The 17,968-nt window shown below is 33.2% G+C and overlaps 1 protein-coding gene across 3 annotated transcripts in view; it reads left to right on the top strand.

The window, feature by feature from the left end:
- The window catches only part of LOC114333906 (polycomb protein Asx), a 200,000-nt gene that overhangs the window by 81,765 nt on the left and 100,267 nt on the right, over nt 1–17,968 (top strand). For all 3 annotated transcript variants that reach the window (XM_050659418.1, XM_050659416.1, XM_050659417.1), the window contains exons 4-5: nt 12,029–12,485; nt 17,479–17,621. In XM_050659418.1, coding sequence (XP_050515375.1) covers nt 12,029–12,485; nt 17,479–17,621 — 600 coding nt within the window. The remainder of the gene's footprint in view (nt 1–12,028; nt 12,486–17,478; nt 17,622–17,968) is intronic.

Here is a 17,968-nt window from a genome sequence, read left to right as displayed (position 1 = left end):
AATTTGAATGTACTGTTGTTTCTAGTTACGTCATCCTTTACGCGTGCCCATATTAGCTCTATAGGGTTAAGTTGGCAATTATATGGGGGTAAACGAAGGACACTTTAGATATCTGGGTAGCTGGATTGACTGCAGGGTTGAAAGTGATGAGGAAATTTCGACCAGAATAGAACTTGCACGAAAAAGCTTTGTTAGCTGGCGTATTGTATATTGTGCAGTAGAAATCTGTCATTGACCACACGTCTAATAGCGGCTTCCCACGATCGGCAATATCGCGGACGGACACGGACCAGCTCGCACCACGCACCGTGGGAAGTGTATCGTCCGTGGTAGCACAGACACGTCTGGGGTGATCCGTCGAAAATCGGTAAAGATCAAAGGTGCGTTATGGGACCGTGCGGACGCTGTCATGATTTCTTAACACGTTAAATGCCAATTGTATCATTTACATCTACAGATACAAATAACTTTGATCATTTAGGCCACCTGTATCCAAACGGATACAAAGAAATACTTTCACTTTGGGCTAGCTGAATTCAAAAGAATTCAACGTTTGTATTTAATTGAATGGGTGACTTATAGCCCGGGAGGTAGTGTCAAATTTGAACGGAGCATTTTAGCATGGTTGTTTTTTCTTTATTTAGTTAGGTCATTGATTATACATATTCCTCTAGATAGCTCACCTCTTGGTAACCGAAAGACGTATCAACAACTAGATGGCGCTACTCGAAAACCGTATCGAGATTTCTCATTCCCTCTCTGACTTGCGAGGAGGTAGGAGTAGTGTCAGGGCCGAACTTACCCTATAGGTGTATTATCTGTGACAAGTGTTGTGACAAGTTATAGCAAAATTTAAAAAAAGGACTCACATTTTAGATAAAATGGCCTCTGTAACGCATAAGTGTGTTTACGCGGGATGTTTTGAAAGAAACGATGGAACAAATAATAATAATATATCTTTCTTTAAATTTCCCCTGAAAGACGTAAGTCCATTCTTTCACGGTTTTTGGTCTAAATTTTAAAGAACCGCTTGGATTGACATGAAATTTGGCATACATATAGCTTACATGTCAAAGAGAAAAAGTGATATTGTGCCGATGTGTGCTTTTTCCCTGGGGGTGACTGTCACCCCCTCTTTTGGGTGAAAGGATATATGTCCATAATAAGTCCGGAAATGGGTAAACTGACTAATTTTAAGTAACTTTTGTTCTATAGAGCTTTATTATTCTATTAGTTCTATTAGAGAATTATGACAGGTGATAAATAGCAGTCTGATTTTTGCATGAGAGTTTAATCTCTGTTTTCGCCGTTTTCGTGGTCTGACCGTTCCAAATTTTTAAGCTGTTCCACAATTAAAACTGCCCCTGTTCCAGTGTTCCCATATATCAAAGTTTGTCCGACTAGACACCCTTAAGCTATTAACAAATTTTCAGCTTGCTATTAATCAACTTTTTTTTCATACGCGGGATCCAGACCTATAAGTATTTTGTCGAAAAAAACGTTCTTAGCAAAAATATAGCCTATAAAAAAGTAAAAAAAAAAATGTTGTACGCGTTAGGTCTCTGGATCTCGTAGAACTAGAGTTATAGCCAATGAAAAATAGATTCATATTCACCAAATTTCAAATATAATATTTCGACGAGAAATATCCAAAAAATTAAGCACTTTTTGGGGAAAACCCATTATAACTTTTTTAAAGTGTTTAAAAAAAGCTTTATTTTTGTTTTTACAAAAAGTTTCTAACATTAAATTTCAGCAAGTTACGCTCAAAATAAAGTTGGTCCCTTGTGTTTTTGCAAAAAAAAATCGGGAAGACCACCCCCTAATTAGCAACTTAAATGAAATTAATCGTCACCGCTCCAAAAATTATTTTACTTATGTTGTGTTTATATGATCTGTAAAGTAAAATTTTTAAAAATTTAAATTTTGAAAAATATGCTTTTTTTCAAAATAACTTAAAAATTGTTAGAGATACCAAAAATCTCGAAAAACAAAAATAGTCAGATTTGCTTTTCTGAATATCATGTATTTTTTTGTTTTACTGTTAGACAAAAATTGATTAAGAAGTCAGAAGAACAGTCAGCGTTGTAGAAGAACAACAAAAAACAGAAAATCGGCAACCAAATTCATGATAGAGGTACTGTTAGAAAATAAAAGCATATACGTGCACACTTTTGTTAATATGCAGTTTTCACACAAAACTCGTTCACAATGGAGTCACAATGAAAAGGATTTAGCTCTGGCCATTTATTATAAGTCTCCTAGTTGTTAAAAATTTGTAATTAGATCTCTTAACTTAATCTTACCTTCACTAAAAACAATTCAAACTTGGTTGCGTGTCATAAAATTAAGAACTGGTTTAAACATTTCCTTAATTGACAAGTTGAAGAAAAAAGTATAGACAATGGATGAGTGGGAAAAAATTTGTGTGTTAATGTTTGATGAAATTTCTTTGAAAAAACAATTGGAGTACAATAAATTAGATGACATTATAGAAGGGTTTCAAGATTTAGGTGCTTTAGGAAGAACAGAACAAACAAACTTGCCAACACAGGTCTGGTTTTCAATACATAGCGACAACTTAAAAAACATTGTAGTTGAAGTTGTTTCAAAATTACAAAATATTGGGTGTATACCAAAAGTGTTGTGTGATCAAGCATCTAATAATAGAGCTTTATTTAAGCTGTTAGGCGCATGTAAGGATCAGCCTGAAATAGAAATAGGAAATCAGAGGATTTTCACTGTGTTCGATACACCCCACTTATTAAAAAGTCTAAGAAATAATTTTCTTAACAAAAAGTTGACGTTTTTTGCCGATTCTAAACAAATATCGTGGCAAGATATTGAATACACATACAACATCGATAGAACCAGTGTGAGATCACAATGCATGGTGAAAATGACAAGCGTTCATATAAACCCTAATAATTTTCAAAAAATGCGTGTAAAATTAGCAGCACAAATTTTTTCCAACTCAATTGCCTCAGCAATATCAACAGCAATATATGTAGGGCAGTTACACACCAAAACGGCTTCTCTTACTGCCGAATTTTTGAAAATTATAAATAATATTTTTGATGGTCTTAACAGCAAATATTGTAGTGATAGTAATCCAAACAGAAAGCCAATGTCAACTTTAAGCAAGTCAACTGAAAACTTAAAAGCAAGTTTAGAATATTTTAAAAAAATTAAAGTTTTTGAAAATCAAAAAGAGAGAAATAATATTCACTGTCTACACGGCTTTCAGTGGACCATTTTGTCAGTTTTATGTTTGTGGGAGGAACTTCAAAAATAATATAATGTGTCATATCTTTTAACATCTTTTCTGAACCAAAATCCTCTAGAAATTTTTTCTCTATCAATAGAGTTAGTCTAGTGCGTTCATAAAAAAACATGTGTTTTTACTTAATAACAGGCGGTTGCTGGTTTGTCTCTAGTTTCATGCGTGGAAGAGAATGATGCTAGATCAAAAGTATGTGTTTTATCTCGTCAGGTATTAATGACGCATGGGTAAATAATCGTGGACTCAACTGAATGTTAAACTACACTATTAGCTTTAGTTTATATATACAGTAGATATTAACAAGTATTTTATAATATCAGGAAAACAATGTCAGTATGTCTTAAAACCTTGGAATCATATGGAAACGTTTTTATTCAGTTTAGGGAAAAATGTATTATTGATAAAAACTTGCACGTCCTAAAACTCAAAATGAAAGAATCAGATGTCAAATATTATGAGTCGTATACCAAGTTTGTTAAAAAATATTAATTCTTCTCAAGAGTAATATACCTTCATTTTTAAAGTACTTTCATATAAAAATGAACGTGGTTTTTAATTGTTCTCGAGTTTTAATAATAAAATGTTTCGATATTGTCAATAATGAAAGTACTTCTTGAGAACAAGAAATAATAAATATCTTTTTTTCCTAAAATTTTAATTTTACTATCTTAGTTTGAAAAGAATTAACATTCAAATATACTTATTTACTTTGTTTTGAAATATGATCTAATTAGTGATGTTTTAAACTTTCTAATCCTGTTCGTTTATCAGCTTTTACCTATTGTTCCTAGGCAGATGGCCCTCAACTATTTATATGTTGGAAATTCCCTGTCATTTTATCAAGATATATGTATACCAAATTTCATGCCAATCTAATGGATTCTTTAAAATTCGGAGGTTTTGCAATATTTTACCTGGGGTGAATGGGTAAGATCTGGAAAGAAATTCTGTATATCAACTTCAAATAGTTTATTTCGCATAAGTTCTGAAAATATCATTCTTTTACAAATTGCAAAAAATAATTTACATGTGAATTATCACTGCTAATTTTATTATGTATTTTCTATTTTGTTGTTTTTTTTGTAGTGTATTAATAATTAAATAATTTTTAAGAAACCTCTTCACTATTTTTATTAATCAATTTTTAGCGTTTTATCTGAAGTAAAATCGGAATTCCAAAATAGAGATTACAATCGCGTTAAAATTATTTGTTAAAATGCTGAAGACTACCCTTATATCGTTGTCTATTACGCCAGACAAGCGACTCAAATTTATTTTTCAATCTTGGCAAAAATTTCAATAAATGTCGCCACCGTCCAGCCAGTTTGTACTTAGACTTGAGGGGCAAAGAGGTGTAAGTGGGCGGAGTTTAACACTGAATTCGGTTTTACCTAAAGGTGAGGTATCTATGTACTTATTAATCAATGGTTAGGCGTTCCAAAGCTTATTAACAAATGATGTGTCAGCTGGCCCAAAACCGGCTTTTAGGCAAATATTTATATCCGTGACTTACATACATCATGGCCTAAAATACCTAGCTCCTGGCTTTCAACCAGGCGAGTCGGGTTCGATTCCCCGCGTTGGAAGTTTTTTTTTTGTTTTTAAAATTGACATTTTGATTTGAAAAATAATTACCTATGTACAATAGTGCACACAAAAAAAGTTACAGCCCTTTGAAGTTACAAAATGAAAATCGATTTTTTTTCATATATCGAAAACTCTTAACGATTTTTTATTGAAAATGGGCATGCGGCATTCCTATGGCAGCAACATCTTAAAAAAAATTAAAGTGCAATTTGTGCACCCGATCAAAATTTTATGGGGGTTTTGTTCCCTTAAACCCCCCCCCCCAAACTTTTGTGTACGTTCTAACTAAATTATTAGTGTGGTACCATTAGTTAAAAATAATGTTTTTAAAACTTTTTTGCCTCTTAGTACTTTTTCGATAAGCCTGTGTTTATCGAGATATTTTGAATATTTGTATACTTGTATACGGTTAAGTACGATTATAAGAGACCTGTTAATAATCTGAAAATTTATTTATAATTTACATTTTTATTTATATTTTGAAAAAGAAGCCAAATCTCGATAAAAGGGACTTAGCAAAAAAAGACTAAGGGGCAAAAAAGTTTTAAAAACACTGTGTTTAACTAATGGTACCACAATAGTAGTTTAATTGGAACGTACACAAACATTTGGGGGGTTTAAAGGAACAAAACCCCCATAAAATTTTTATGTAAATATATTAAAAACGAAGCCGCATCTCGATAAAAACTGGCTTATCGAAAAAATAATAGGAGACAAAAAAGTTTTAAAAACGTTGTGTATAACTAATGGAACCACAATAATGAATTAATTGGAACGTACACAAAAGTTTGGGGGGGTTTAAGGGAACAAAACCCCCATAAAATTTTTATGGGGTGGACAAATTTCACTATAATTTTGTTTTAAGATGTTCCTGTCATAAGAATAATACATGTCCATTTTCAATAAAAAATCTCTAATAATTTTCGATATATTGAAAAAAATCAATTTTAATTTTGTAACTTTAAAGGGCTATAACTTTTTTTATGAGCACATTTGTACTAAGGTAAGTTAGGTTCAATCGAACTATTTTTGACCCCAGAATGTGTGGTATAATTTATGACCAATATTTTCGGGACACCCTGTATAATCTACTATAAAAAATCTTTCATGTCATCAATTTATTTAATTATTGATAAATAATTACTTCCCTAAAATTTTAATTAAGAATTGCAGATTTTTTTGGGAAAACTCGGATTGTCCGAGTAAAATTTTTGTTGAAGGAAATCGAAAAAAAAATAACTTTGTGCAGAACTAAATTACGGTGAATTTTTATTTGAGTGTTTTTGGTTTAAAGGAAAAATCTTAGGAGTTACAGAGCACTAATTAAAAAAAAAGAAGATTTAGGAGTGCTAATTGGTTTATAAATAAAATAACACACTTTCTGCGGACTTGTCTTACCCCATATTACTAATATATATGCAATCTTAAGATTCGATTTTAGCAATAAAATAGCTGGTAAATAACTTTTCCCAAAAATGGCATTTTTTCGATAATTTTCCCAGACTATCAACGAATGTTGCGGTGGCTGCGTAGCCAATAAATCCAATAAACCGGAGCGCCAACCCAAATTTTGAGCAGTGTCAAAATGATAACGTTAATATCCCCAGTTGTAACTAATATCGAAATGAATAAGAATCGCTATAAATTGCGACCATTATGGCGGCGTCGAAATTAAATAGCGACCTCGAAATGAATTAGAATCAGGCTCCTGGCTGCGTAATATTAGACAATGGACAGGTCGAACGTTCGAGGAATTGTTTCATATAGCTGCCGACCGAGAAACATTTCATCAGCTTGTTAATAAGACGATAGCCAACGCTTGAAAACAAGCACGGCACACAAAGAAGAAGAAACGAAGAACAGTTATTCCGCGATCTTTAGCTTTTTCATCGATTATCGATGAAAAATGAAGAAAGAAATAATTTTATGATGAAAGGCTTGAACGGGCTTACACAAAATGCCCTTATGTCACGAACTTACCGTATTACCATTGTTTATATAGGGAGATAGTTGGTCAGCCCAATAGGAAAATTTGTTTGATTCAAATTGAGACAGTCACCAGATGTCCCCACAATTTATGTCAGGGTCGCAACGTCAAAATGCATAGACACCAAGTTGGATACGATCCTATTCATAACATCCCAACTCGCATACATATTAAGAAAAATAAATATATCGTCGGTATACTGCGAAAACCAGGTAACTGCCGAAATACCGAAACCGAGAAAAAACGTTTTTAAGTTTAGTGTTTTATTTTGAATTAAGAGGACAACTTGTGTTTGATATGTATTCCAGTGAAACATGCATATTTCAGAAATGATATTCTATCATTAGTTTGAAAAAGTTAGACACCTAGCTGATTAAAGCTAAATTTAAGATGGAGATGCGGTCACTTACCTGGTTTTACCTGTAAATCTATATTAATCATTTACCCTTAAAATAACACATTTATAACAAACATAATAAACCAAATATAATATTTTGTAGTTTTGTGATCGGAATATGAGGCTTTAACTAGTTAATAGCAATGTTTTTAAGGGATTAGTCGATAATTATAACATTTAACTGGTTTTCCCTGAACATTTTATTCAGAGCTGTTTGTAGTTATGTGGATATTATTTACATAAATCATAGGCAGTTTTATAGAAAAAACAAATTTATTTTGAACGTGTTATAGATACAAGAAAATAATATTACTATGCGTATTACTCGTCATATTAGTCACTGAAAGCAGGATCTGACAAGATGCCATTGACATCGTAAAATACGAAACCACCTGTTATATTCCTCCGGTGTCGATCCCTTATCAAATAGCTGTAACAAATCTCTGTTTTTTGCTATGCTAGTTGGCAAGTGTTTATCGACTAACATAAGCATGCTTATGTTAGTTGATAATCCAGCTTGCTTTTTTCTTGTTGACTGCCGTGCAGTATCAATAAGGAAATGAAGCTTGGTGACGCGTCATAATTGAAATGGATTCTGTTTGTCCATAATTTCACGAATCTCATCTTTTTATCTTTAACCACATTATTTTTTCGCCGTTTTGGTCTTTTGTTCGGTTTTTAATTAGAGTGTGTGACAATTTTTTTAAATCATAAAAGTCGTAGTACCTATTTAAAATTACACTTGTATGGTTCTATACATACTTTTTTAATACTGACCTTGACATTTTTAGTTTCCCTTGCATTTTGAAAAAACAGACAAGTAATCTGGCATACCATAGATAGAGAGACCTGATTTCTAGCGGTTTAGATGGTGCTATGTATAAAGTCAACTTCCATACAAGAATGTCCCGACTCCAAAAATTTATGTTACGATACTGTCCTCCGCAGGTATAAGAAAATACACTTATTTCACTTGCTTACATATTCTGGGGCACATTTTGATAAGTAGTTGAGTATAATGCTTTCTATTTCAGAACTTCCTCGTCTACCGTTAATTTCTGACCAGGCAAAACGGTAAGCTACATTTGGTAATGCGGCTTCATTTACACACAAATTGTAGGCCCATAATTTTCGGGAAGAATATATGAATTGCCCAGTTAATCTGGAATCTGTAGTATAGCCTGTAGATCGAAGGTTATTGAAACAAAATTCCGTTGTTGATTAGAGCTTTTCTTATCATTTCGTTTTTCGAGATTCCATACTTCTTTTTTGCTGATGTTGTCTGTAACTGTTTTCTAAATCCGGTTTCTTAGTTGGATTAGCCATATCATAATATGATAGGGCTAATAAATATTATTTATTACAAACTAAACATTGATATTATTTTGGACAAAAAAGCTTAAATTATAGTCGTTAGAAAATATTCATTTATATAAAGAAAGTTGATACATTTTCCTTATACTCAAATTTTTGTCCAAATATCTACGCTTCGAACTTTGGCGAATATAATGTGGGACCATGGTTGGAAAAGACTCAATATGAGCCTTCACAATTTTTCGGTTTTCATTGCTTGTTTTATTTGCCAGTATATGCTTGCCTCTTTTGCCCGTATCTACATAACAACATAGAATATCAATTATTTTTCTTACAAAATCTTGCATTAACGACGCTGATATACAAAGTGTCTTACAAAAAAACTTCTCACATACCTGTACCTCTTGACCATTTAAAGAAACATAGTCGATACTATCGATTTTACTAGTCGATATGAATGAGAAATTTTAATAAAATATACATGTAAAATGTATTAAAGACATTTATCACCTTTTTACTGAATATGGTATACCAGTGGCGGCTCGTGACCTCAGTATGCGGGTAGGCTACACATATACTTCGGGTAGGCGACAAAAAATATCCTACAGTTTGTAATACATTTTGAGCCGTCTTGCAATACTAAATGTAATCTATGAGCGCAACAATGTGTAAAAATTGCTTTTGGAGCATCTACTTTAATTTTTGATTGTAATCCGTTTAAAGAGCCAGCCATTACACTTGCACCATCGTAAAATTGAGCAATTAATTTATTTTTGTAATCATATGGCTCAAGCACGTTTGAAATTAAACTATATAGAGCGTCTGCAGATCTATTATCGCTAACATCAAAAAACCCTAAAAATCTTTCTGTTACCTGACCAACTTTGTAACAAAACGGATTGTTAAAGTACACTGTGATTTTTCGGTTATATCAGTAGTATCGTCAGCTAGTATAGAAAAAAATTGACTTTCATTAATTTCTGTTGAAATTTCATTTTTTACGTAATCGGCAAGACAATCTATTAAATCATTTTGTATTGTTTTTGACAAACCCGTGAACACGCCTTCTATTTTTTAACATGATCCTGGATTTCCTGATCGCGTTTAACTACTAAATTAAAAATTTCTTTAAAATTATTCATGTTTGAAGAATTATGGCTCTCATCACGACCGCGAAATGTAAGTTCTTGTTTTGCTAAAAGAATTGTAACATCAATTTCTTCAACTTCTTCAATCTTTTTCAACTTCTTCATTATATATCTTATTAGATAGAGAAATATGTCCAGCGAAAGCACTGTCAGTAGTTTGTTTATTTTTTTCTAACCGTTTTAAATCTAAGCAATTGTTTAAATGTTCTTTCGAAGATTCATGTTTTTTTACACTAGCTGATAAATTTTTCAAATCTGAATATCCCTGACTCACCCAAACATTTTGCTTCAAATTTGAGAGCAACAGACAAGGCCAACAGAAAAGTGAATTTTTAAAATAACTTCCGCTTAGCAATTTATGATTTTCATACCATATTGTTTTAAACGATCTCGAAAATGGTTGATTGTCTTTTGTCTTATCTGTGGATAAAATTGTTAAATTTTGTAAAGGCCGGCCCATTGAAATAATTACTAATCTTTCTTGATTTTGGCGCCTTGAAAAAGGCGTCTCGATCAAACTGCATATTACATCGTTTAAAATATTCATATTCGATGACTAAAGTTTTTCCACCAATAAAACTAACACACCTACGTTTCAACAACGTCAAATATTACTTATTTTATTTATATATCAAATAATAATTTACTATTCGAATAAATTGATAAGTTAACAATTAACCTCGCTTTAAATTTTTAATTATCTATATAATCTAATAACACATTATTCAGTTTTCATCAACAAATTTAAATTGTCCTACCTAGTTTTATTCAATACTTAACCTACTAATAACAGCCAAAATCAAAAAACAATTATTTTAAAACAGTTTCACAAGACACAAGAGAAGCAACTGATAAAATTTTGTAGGTCCGGCTATAAGACTCTGTGCCTATCCGCCCGTTCAAAATCGTAGAATACGGTCGCTACGATCGCGTAAACAGAGAGAGATCGCACGTCAATTCGGTGTTGGCGTCGTTCTATTTCAGGCTACGTTCCCGAGTGCCTAACCAAGGAGAATATAGAATCTATACAGTACTACTGATACTACAAGGAGCGTACAATAATTATAACTACGGAGAAAAATTTTTGGATATTTTTAAAAATAATTTGGATAATTTTTGCTATTTTATTGTAGATATTGTGTCAAAATTTATAAATTACAATTTTGAAATAAGTAATTTATATTAATAATTTATATTATTGTACTACATTTGAAGAGGGTAGGCGGCGCCTACCTTCTGTATACCTGTGGTATACAGCAGTAGAAATATATTGTTGTCCGGAAAAATAATATATGTGCGCTTACTTGGTTTTACATGCAACAGAACTTTAATTTTGTGGAAGTAAGTAGCGATATATTATTTTACTTGAAAATGAAAAGTTGGTTATGTGTAACTTATTTGTTTATCATACAAATTATCTGCTGAATGGTAAGTCGTATAATTTACTGGGTTTTACCTGTACATATGTAGAGCGTAAAAAGCTGAGAATTTTGGTATACTTAACTCAATATTTTAAAATTTGTCATTTACCTGGTCTTCGCAGTATACCGACGATATATGGAAGAATATATTTAGAAATTATGATGTCATGCTACCATACAATAATATGTAATAGCATGACATCATTAATTCAATTTCTAAATATATTCTTCTATATATATTTATTTTTCTTAATACGTATGCGAGTTGGGGTGTTATGAATAGGATCGTATCCAACTTGGTGTCTATGCATTTTGACGGTTGCGACCCTGACAGAAATTGTGGGGACATCTGGTGACTGTTTCAATTTTAATCAAACCAATTTTCCTATTGGGCTGACCAACTATCCCTATATAAATAATGGTATTACTATATGATTGTATAGCTAAATGAACAAAGTAATGAGCATAGACTAATAACCATAAACCTTGCAGCCTCTTTACGAACCATAAACCTTGCAACCTCTTCGAACTGCTACAGCTTTAACCATTTGGGCCCTTCATGATTTAATTACTAATTTTATAAAAATAAATTAAAAATTCCATTTTTATTCAGTTAGGGACTAGGACCTAGTTACTTCTTTGAGTAACTAGGTCCATTTTCCATTGGAATTTACCAGCTGAACAGACGGGGTCGTGAATTGTAAGTTTTTGAATTCCCTCTTGTCTTCTTCGCTTCAGCATCCATCTGGCTTGCAAATTTTAGAGGCCATGGAGATGTTACCAATAAGTTTTCAATTTAAAAATATTTTAGTAATATTTTTAATATTTTTAAATATTATTAATATTGCTATTAGGATTGAAAACTTTACCTTACTAATTTTATGTTTATAGTTACAGATAATTTAAAAATCACCCATATAGAAGACAAAGAACCCTACAGTTTGGTGGTGGAGCACATTCATTCAGATGACATCACTTTGATTCAAACACTAGACGCTTCGGAAAGCAGGTCAGAATCGGACGTCAGCAAAGACCAACCAGTCGAATCTCCAGAACCTGTCGAAAGGGTAGACCTCGTAGAATCCATTAAAAAAGAGCCTCCTCCGGTGGTCGAATCCTTTCAGCCCCTTCCGAACACCTTAATTCTGCATGAGGGCAAGCAACCTAGCTCAGAACCAGCTGAGAGCGAAACCAGCGCCGTCGATTCCGGTGATTGTATACCGGAAACAAGTGAAAGTATCGCGGATTTTGCGGAGAAGTTAGAAGCTAGCGTGGAAGAGTGCGATCTTGTTATTGCGCAGCTGTCTGAAGCTAGCTTTGAAACAGTGAGGACGGATGAAGAGGACAGGTATGATTTCAATTTACTCATATACTTACTTTATTATTAGTTGAAGATCTAAATTTTATAGAAATTTTGACTTGTTTACTTCTCAAATTGATCTAAGACCGAAGATTAATTTTTGATTCCTCTTATTTATTATTTAGAAACATACCATTAATTTTCCGTTATACAAGGTGATTGATTAGTGTGATAAAGCTTAGTAGATCCGCTATAGAAATATGTAGATAGCAATAAAAGTTAATATCAAAAATTGCAGCCAACTTTGAGCTTCACATTACAAAATTAGTCAGCATGTTCGATAACATAGTGGCAGACAAAACTTATGTTTTTTTAAATAGGACACCCTGTATTTTATTTTGTATTCGAAATCTTCTTGACTTCCCCATCACAAAAATAAAAAGGTTTGTTGTGTTATACAGGGTATTCACAAAGTTATAATCAATTTTCTATGAAAATCGTAACAAGTAACAAGTTAACTCCCTGTATAAATAAAAATAAGCACAACAGCAATGGTTTATTGATGCGATATTTTTTTATTTATTGTCAAAATTTTCAAAAATGATCGACATAGCTAATTTTCTTTATATCGAATACAGGGTGAGTCCTATCATGTCTCTTCTGCCATGATCTTAATTCTGGTTAAAATCTGAAAATTGGTCATAAGACCTTTGAACCATACCTGGTTTTTTCCATTATATGTACTATAATAAGTGTCCTTAATGAAGACCAACAGTTTCCTCATTGGTAGTTTTACGATATGTTCTCGTTTAATCCTCAGTTATGCAATGTAATGGCATAGGATGTGTATGGCAGTGTGTACCATGGTTCATTCACTTTGCCTAATTTATATAGTTGTTTTCTTAAACGGCAATGTCCAGTTACCATTTCGGTGACCGTTTTAATTTCTCTTTTATTGAGTCATCAAATTGTCCGACAGTGTTTTATCAATATTCTTGATTATTTTCTTAATCTGGATTTGCCCTTAAGTGGCTTTCCTTTTTTTATTATGTATTATCAGCCACACTAAAAAGGTTTTTCTCGACCCTTGTTTTGCCAACAAATCAACTCTTGCTCTCAATCTTTTGCCAGGTTGTAGAGGAGATCTTTGCAGTTCCTCACCAGTTTTGATTTCGTGAGTGGGTTCTTTATTGCCTGAATAGCCGCTTAGTTATCTTTATAAATGTTGTATCTCTTTGTTTAGGGGTCACCATCCATGATTTCATCAATGCAGGCCATAAAAGCAAAAACTTCAGCCTGGACCACAGTTGTATAGTCACCTAGGCTGTAAGGTTTATTATAATTGCATGTTTTCCCAAAGATTCTTAATCCAGTACCATTGGCAGTTTTAGATCCATCTTGGTCTAGGAGTGGAGTTCAATAATACGAATTTTGTATCCTACTTCGAGAATGTTTTAGTTTAGAACGTTTATTTCTTTTAAATTTAGTATTATTTTGTTGTTTTAAATGTAATATTCTGTTTATTAGTTTATCTTTAATAGTAATCACTGATGTGTTAAAAAAAATATAAAAACAACAATCGTTATGGGAGATTTTAACGCAAAAATCGGAAAGAAAATGGAAGACTCAGAAAACAAAATAGGAAACTACGGACTTGGATCAAGGAATATTAGGGGCGAAAGACTACTAGAATATTTGGAACAACAAAACCTTCATGCAATAAATACATACTTTAATAAGAAGCCAAACCGAAAATGGACATGGGTCTCCCCAAATGGGGTGACAAAAAATGAAATAGACTACTTCCTCTGCCAAAATAAACAAATCTTCGAAGACGTAACTGCACTTAATAAATTCTCAACTGGCAGCGACCACCGCATACTACGCGCCAAAATAGAAATAAGCAAACTAGCGACGCAGAAATCTAGAAGAAAACCAACGGCTATTGACCATAGCAGAATAAGACAAAACGCAGAAGAATATAGACAGACTTTAAGGGAAAACTATAATCAACAAGTAGCAAAGGAAGAGTCAGAAATTAATAAGATCAATGAAGAAATGAAAGAAAAACTCTTGGAAGCGGGAATGAAAACTGCCAAAAAACTAACAACAAAAGAAAATAGATTAAGTAGCGGGACAGTTAAATTAATGGAAAGTAGACGAAAACTAATAACCGAAAACAAAAGAAACACAGTAGAATACGTAGAACTAAACAAACTTATTAGAAGAAAAACCAGAGAGGATCTAAGAAAACACACTGAAAATGAAATCGAGAAAGTAATTGAGAGAAATAAGGGCCTAAAATGCTTACGACCAAATTTAGGGAAACCACTACTCATTTCAATAAAGGATGAAACAGGACGGGAAGAGAGGAGAAAAGATAAGATATCAGAGGAAGTAGAAAGGTTTTATAAAGAACTATACACCTCAAAGAAAGACGCAAACTTCAACACTCAGGAATATATCAAGAAAACAATCACGAATGTAAACTCAGAAACACTACCAAAAATAGAAAATTATGAAATAGAAGCAGCACTATCACAATTAAAGAACAACAAAGCACCAGGACCAGATGGAATCCTTGCTGAAATGTTGAAAGAAGGGAAAGAAGAAATCTTACAAACATTAAGAAATCTGTTTAATCAGTGTCTACATAAAGGAGAAATACCCGACGAATGGAACGAAAGTCTTACAATCCTGCTATTTAAGAAAGGCGACAGAAAGGACATAAACAATTACAGACCCATCTCACTGCTGTCGCAAACGTATAAACTATTCATGAGGATTATCAACAACAGACTAACACACAAATTGGACTCGTATCAACCCGTAGAGCAGGCAGGATTCCGAAAGGGATATAGCACCACTGACCATCTTCTAACAATTAGGACACTAATAGAAAAAGCTAACGAATACCATATAGATCTGCACTTAGCGTTCGTTGACTACGAAAAAGCATTTGACAGCGTGGAAATGTGGGCAATAGAAAAAGCTATAAACAACTGTCGAATAGATTCCAGATACAGAATGCTAATACATAATATATATAAGAAAGCAACAATGACAGTACAATTGGAAGAAACCACAAAACCCATACCAATTAACAGAGGAGTGCGACAGGGAGATGTTATTTCTCCTAAACTATTTACATTAGCACTGGAAGATGTTTTCAAAACAATGGAATGGACAAACATGGGAATAAACATAAATGGAAAGAAACTAAACCACCTAAGATATGCAGACGATGTAGTAGTCATAGCATCAAGTTTTGAAGAACTACAAACCATGCTAACCGAACTAGCAAATGAATCCGAACAAATAGGTCTAAAAATGAATTTTGCCAAAACAAAAACAATGACAAACACACAAGACAATAGAAACGTAATACTAAACGACACCACAATAGAAGCGGTTAATGATTATATATATTTGGGACAGATTATAGAAATAAATAAGGAAAACCAAACAGCGGAGGTAAAAAGAAGGGTCAGATTAGCCTGGGCAGGATTTGGAAAATTAAAATGGGTCCTAAAGAATAAAAAAATACAACAATACAGTAGAACTCCGTAAATCCGAACCCCGCAAATCCGAACCAACAGAAAGTGAAAAAAATTTAAAAATTCAAGACAAAAACTTAAAAACATGTTTATTATACAGAGTAAAGCCAGAAAATTGGACAATGTAAGATTACTAGGACTTTGACATTTAAAATTTCTTAAAAATAAATATTATACTTTAATATATAGGTTTATAAAGTATTTATAAAGGTTAAACACAAACTTACTTTGGTTCTCTCGTAGTCAACTTGAGTTCAAAAATATTGTCCACACTCTTGCGAGAACGTTTGGCTACTCAAAATCACAATGAAAGCTTTGAACTACTAGTTAAGGCTAACTTTCGGATAATCCGAACTTTTCGGAATCCGAACAGGCTATCCCCCCAATTAGTTCGGATTTGCGGGGTTCTACTGTACTTAAAAACAAGAGTGTTTGACCAGTGCATACTCCCAATTCTCACATACGCATGCCAAACATGGACCTTGACCAATGCAAACATGGATAAAATAATAAAGACACAAAGAGCCATGGAGAGAGCAATGTTAGGAGTAAAATTGACAGACAAAAAGCAAAACAACTGGGTCAGAAATAGAACAAAAGTCAAAGACGCAGGTCAACATATAACCAGGCTAAAATGGAGCTTCGCAGGTCATAACGCTAGACAAACGGACAATAGGTGGAATAGCACGATACAACAATGGAGACCATGGACAGGAAAGAGAGCAAAAGGACGACCCCAGATGAGATGGGGAGACGACATTAAAAAGATAGGAGGAACGCACTGGAAACAGAAAGCACTAAACAGAAGCGAATGGAGGAAACTGGGGGAAGCCTATGTTCAGAATTGGACGAATTAAAGGGCAAAAGAAGAAGAAGAAGATGTGTTGAAAAACAAAAAGATACCAATAAATCTAAAGAAAAGAGTATTCAACAGTTGTATTCTAGCAGTTATACCCTATGGAATGGAGACGATAACACTTACAGAGATATCAGCCAATAAATTGAGAACGACACAGAGGGAGATCGAACGAGCTATGTTAGGAATATCTCTGAGGGAACATATACGAAATGAGGATGTGCGAAGCAGGACGAAGGTAGAAGATGTAATTGGAAGAATTGCGCAAATGAAATGGAACTGACGAGAGACGAGAGTGGACGAGAAATATTGTACATTAGAGACCACGCAAGCACAGTTTTAGTAGAGGAAGACCACAAAAACGATAATTAGACGACATTAAAGCAAAAAATGGGGAAAAACTGGCACCAAATAGCATAAAACAGAGAAGAATTGAGAACTCATGGGGAGGCCTTTGTCCAGGAGTGGATGCAAACAGGCTGAAGAAGAAGTAGAAGTTGATGTTCTCTTGGGACAGAATCAAACCGTTTCAAAATATTAGACTTTATTATTTATTTGTTTAATTAAAATACAGTGAAACAATTATCTAAAACTCAAGCGTTTTAAATATTCATATTATTTTTTACAGATTTATCGATGCCGAAAATTACGTGTTGGAATCTGGACAGCTTACTGATGTTGACGCTACCGAGAAAATCGACAAAACTGACGGTGATAGTAACACAACAGTTGACATACAAGCTACTCTATTCGGGGAACCCAGTGTACCAGGTAAGAAAAGTTTCAAAAAATGTATGTTTTACATGCCAGGAACACAATTTTCTATAAAATTATGCGTTTCTATAAACAATCAAAGTAAACGAAGGTCGTTCGATAAGTACTTAGCTTCACCGCCCGATGGCGCCACTATCGCAAGAGAAATTACCTTATCTACCTTATCGGCAGAGTCTACGAGAAGTATACGGTAAATTGAAGCTGTAATTACAAAAAAAAATATGTACGTTTTTGTACTTTATAACACTTAAAAAATTACGGGATCTGGATTTCAATGCATATTTTTTTGAAGTTGTACTTCTTTAGGCGCGATTGAGAGTAAAATTTTATATTACTGCGCGCAT

The sequence above is a fragment of the Diabrotica virgifera genome, chromosome 8 (assembly GCF_917563875.1).
Source record: "Diabrotica virgifera virgifera chromosome 8, PGI_DIABVI_V3a".
Lineage (NCBI taxonomy): Eukaryota > Metazoa > Arthropoda > Insecta > Coleoptera > Chrysomelidae > Diabrotica > Diabrotica virgifera.
The sequence above is the reverse complement of the archived record's forward strand: the minus strand, read 5'-3'. Positions and strand labels throughout refer to the sequence as shown.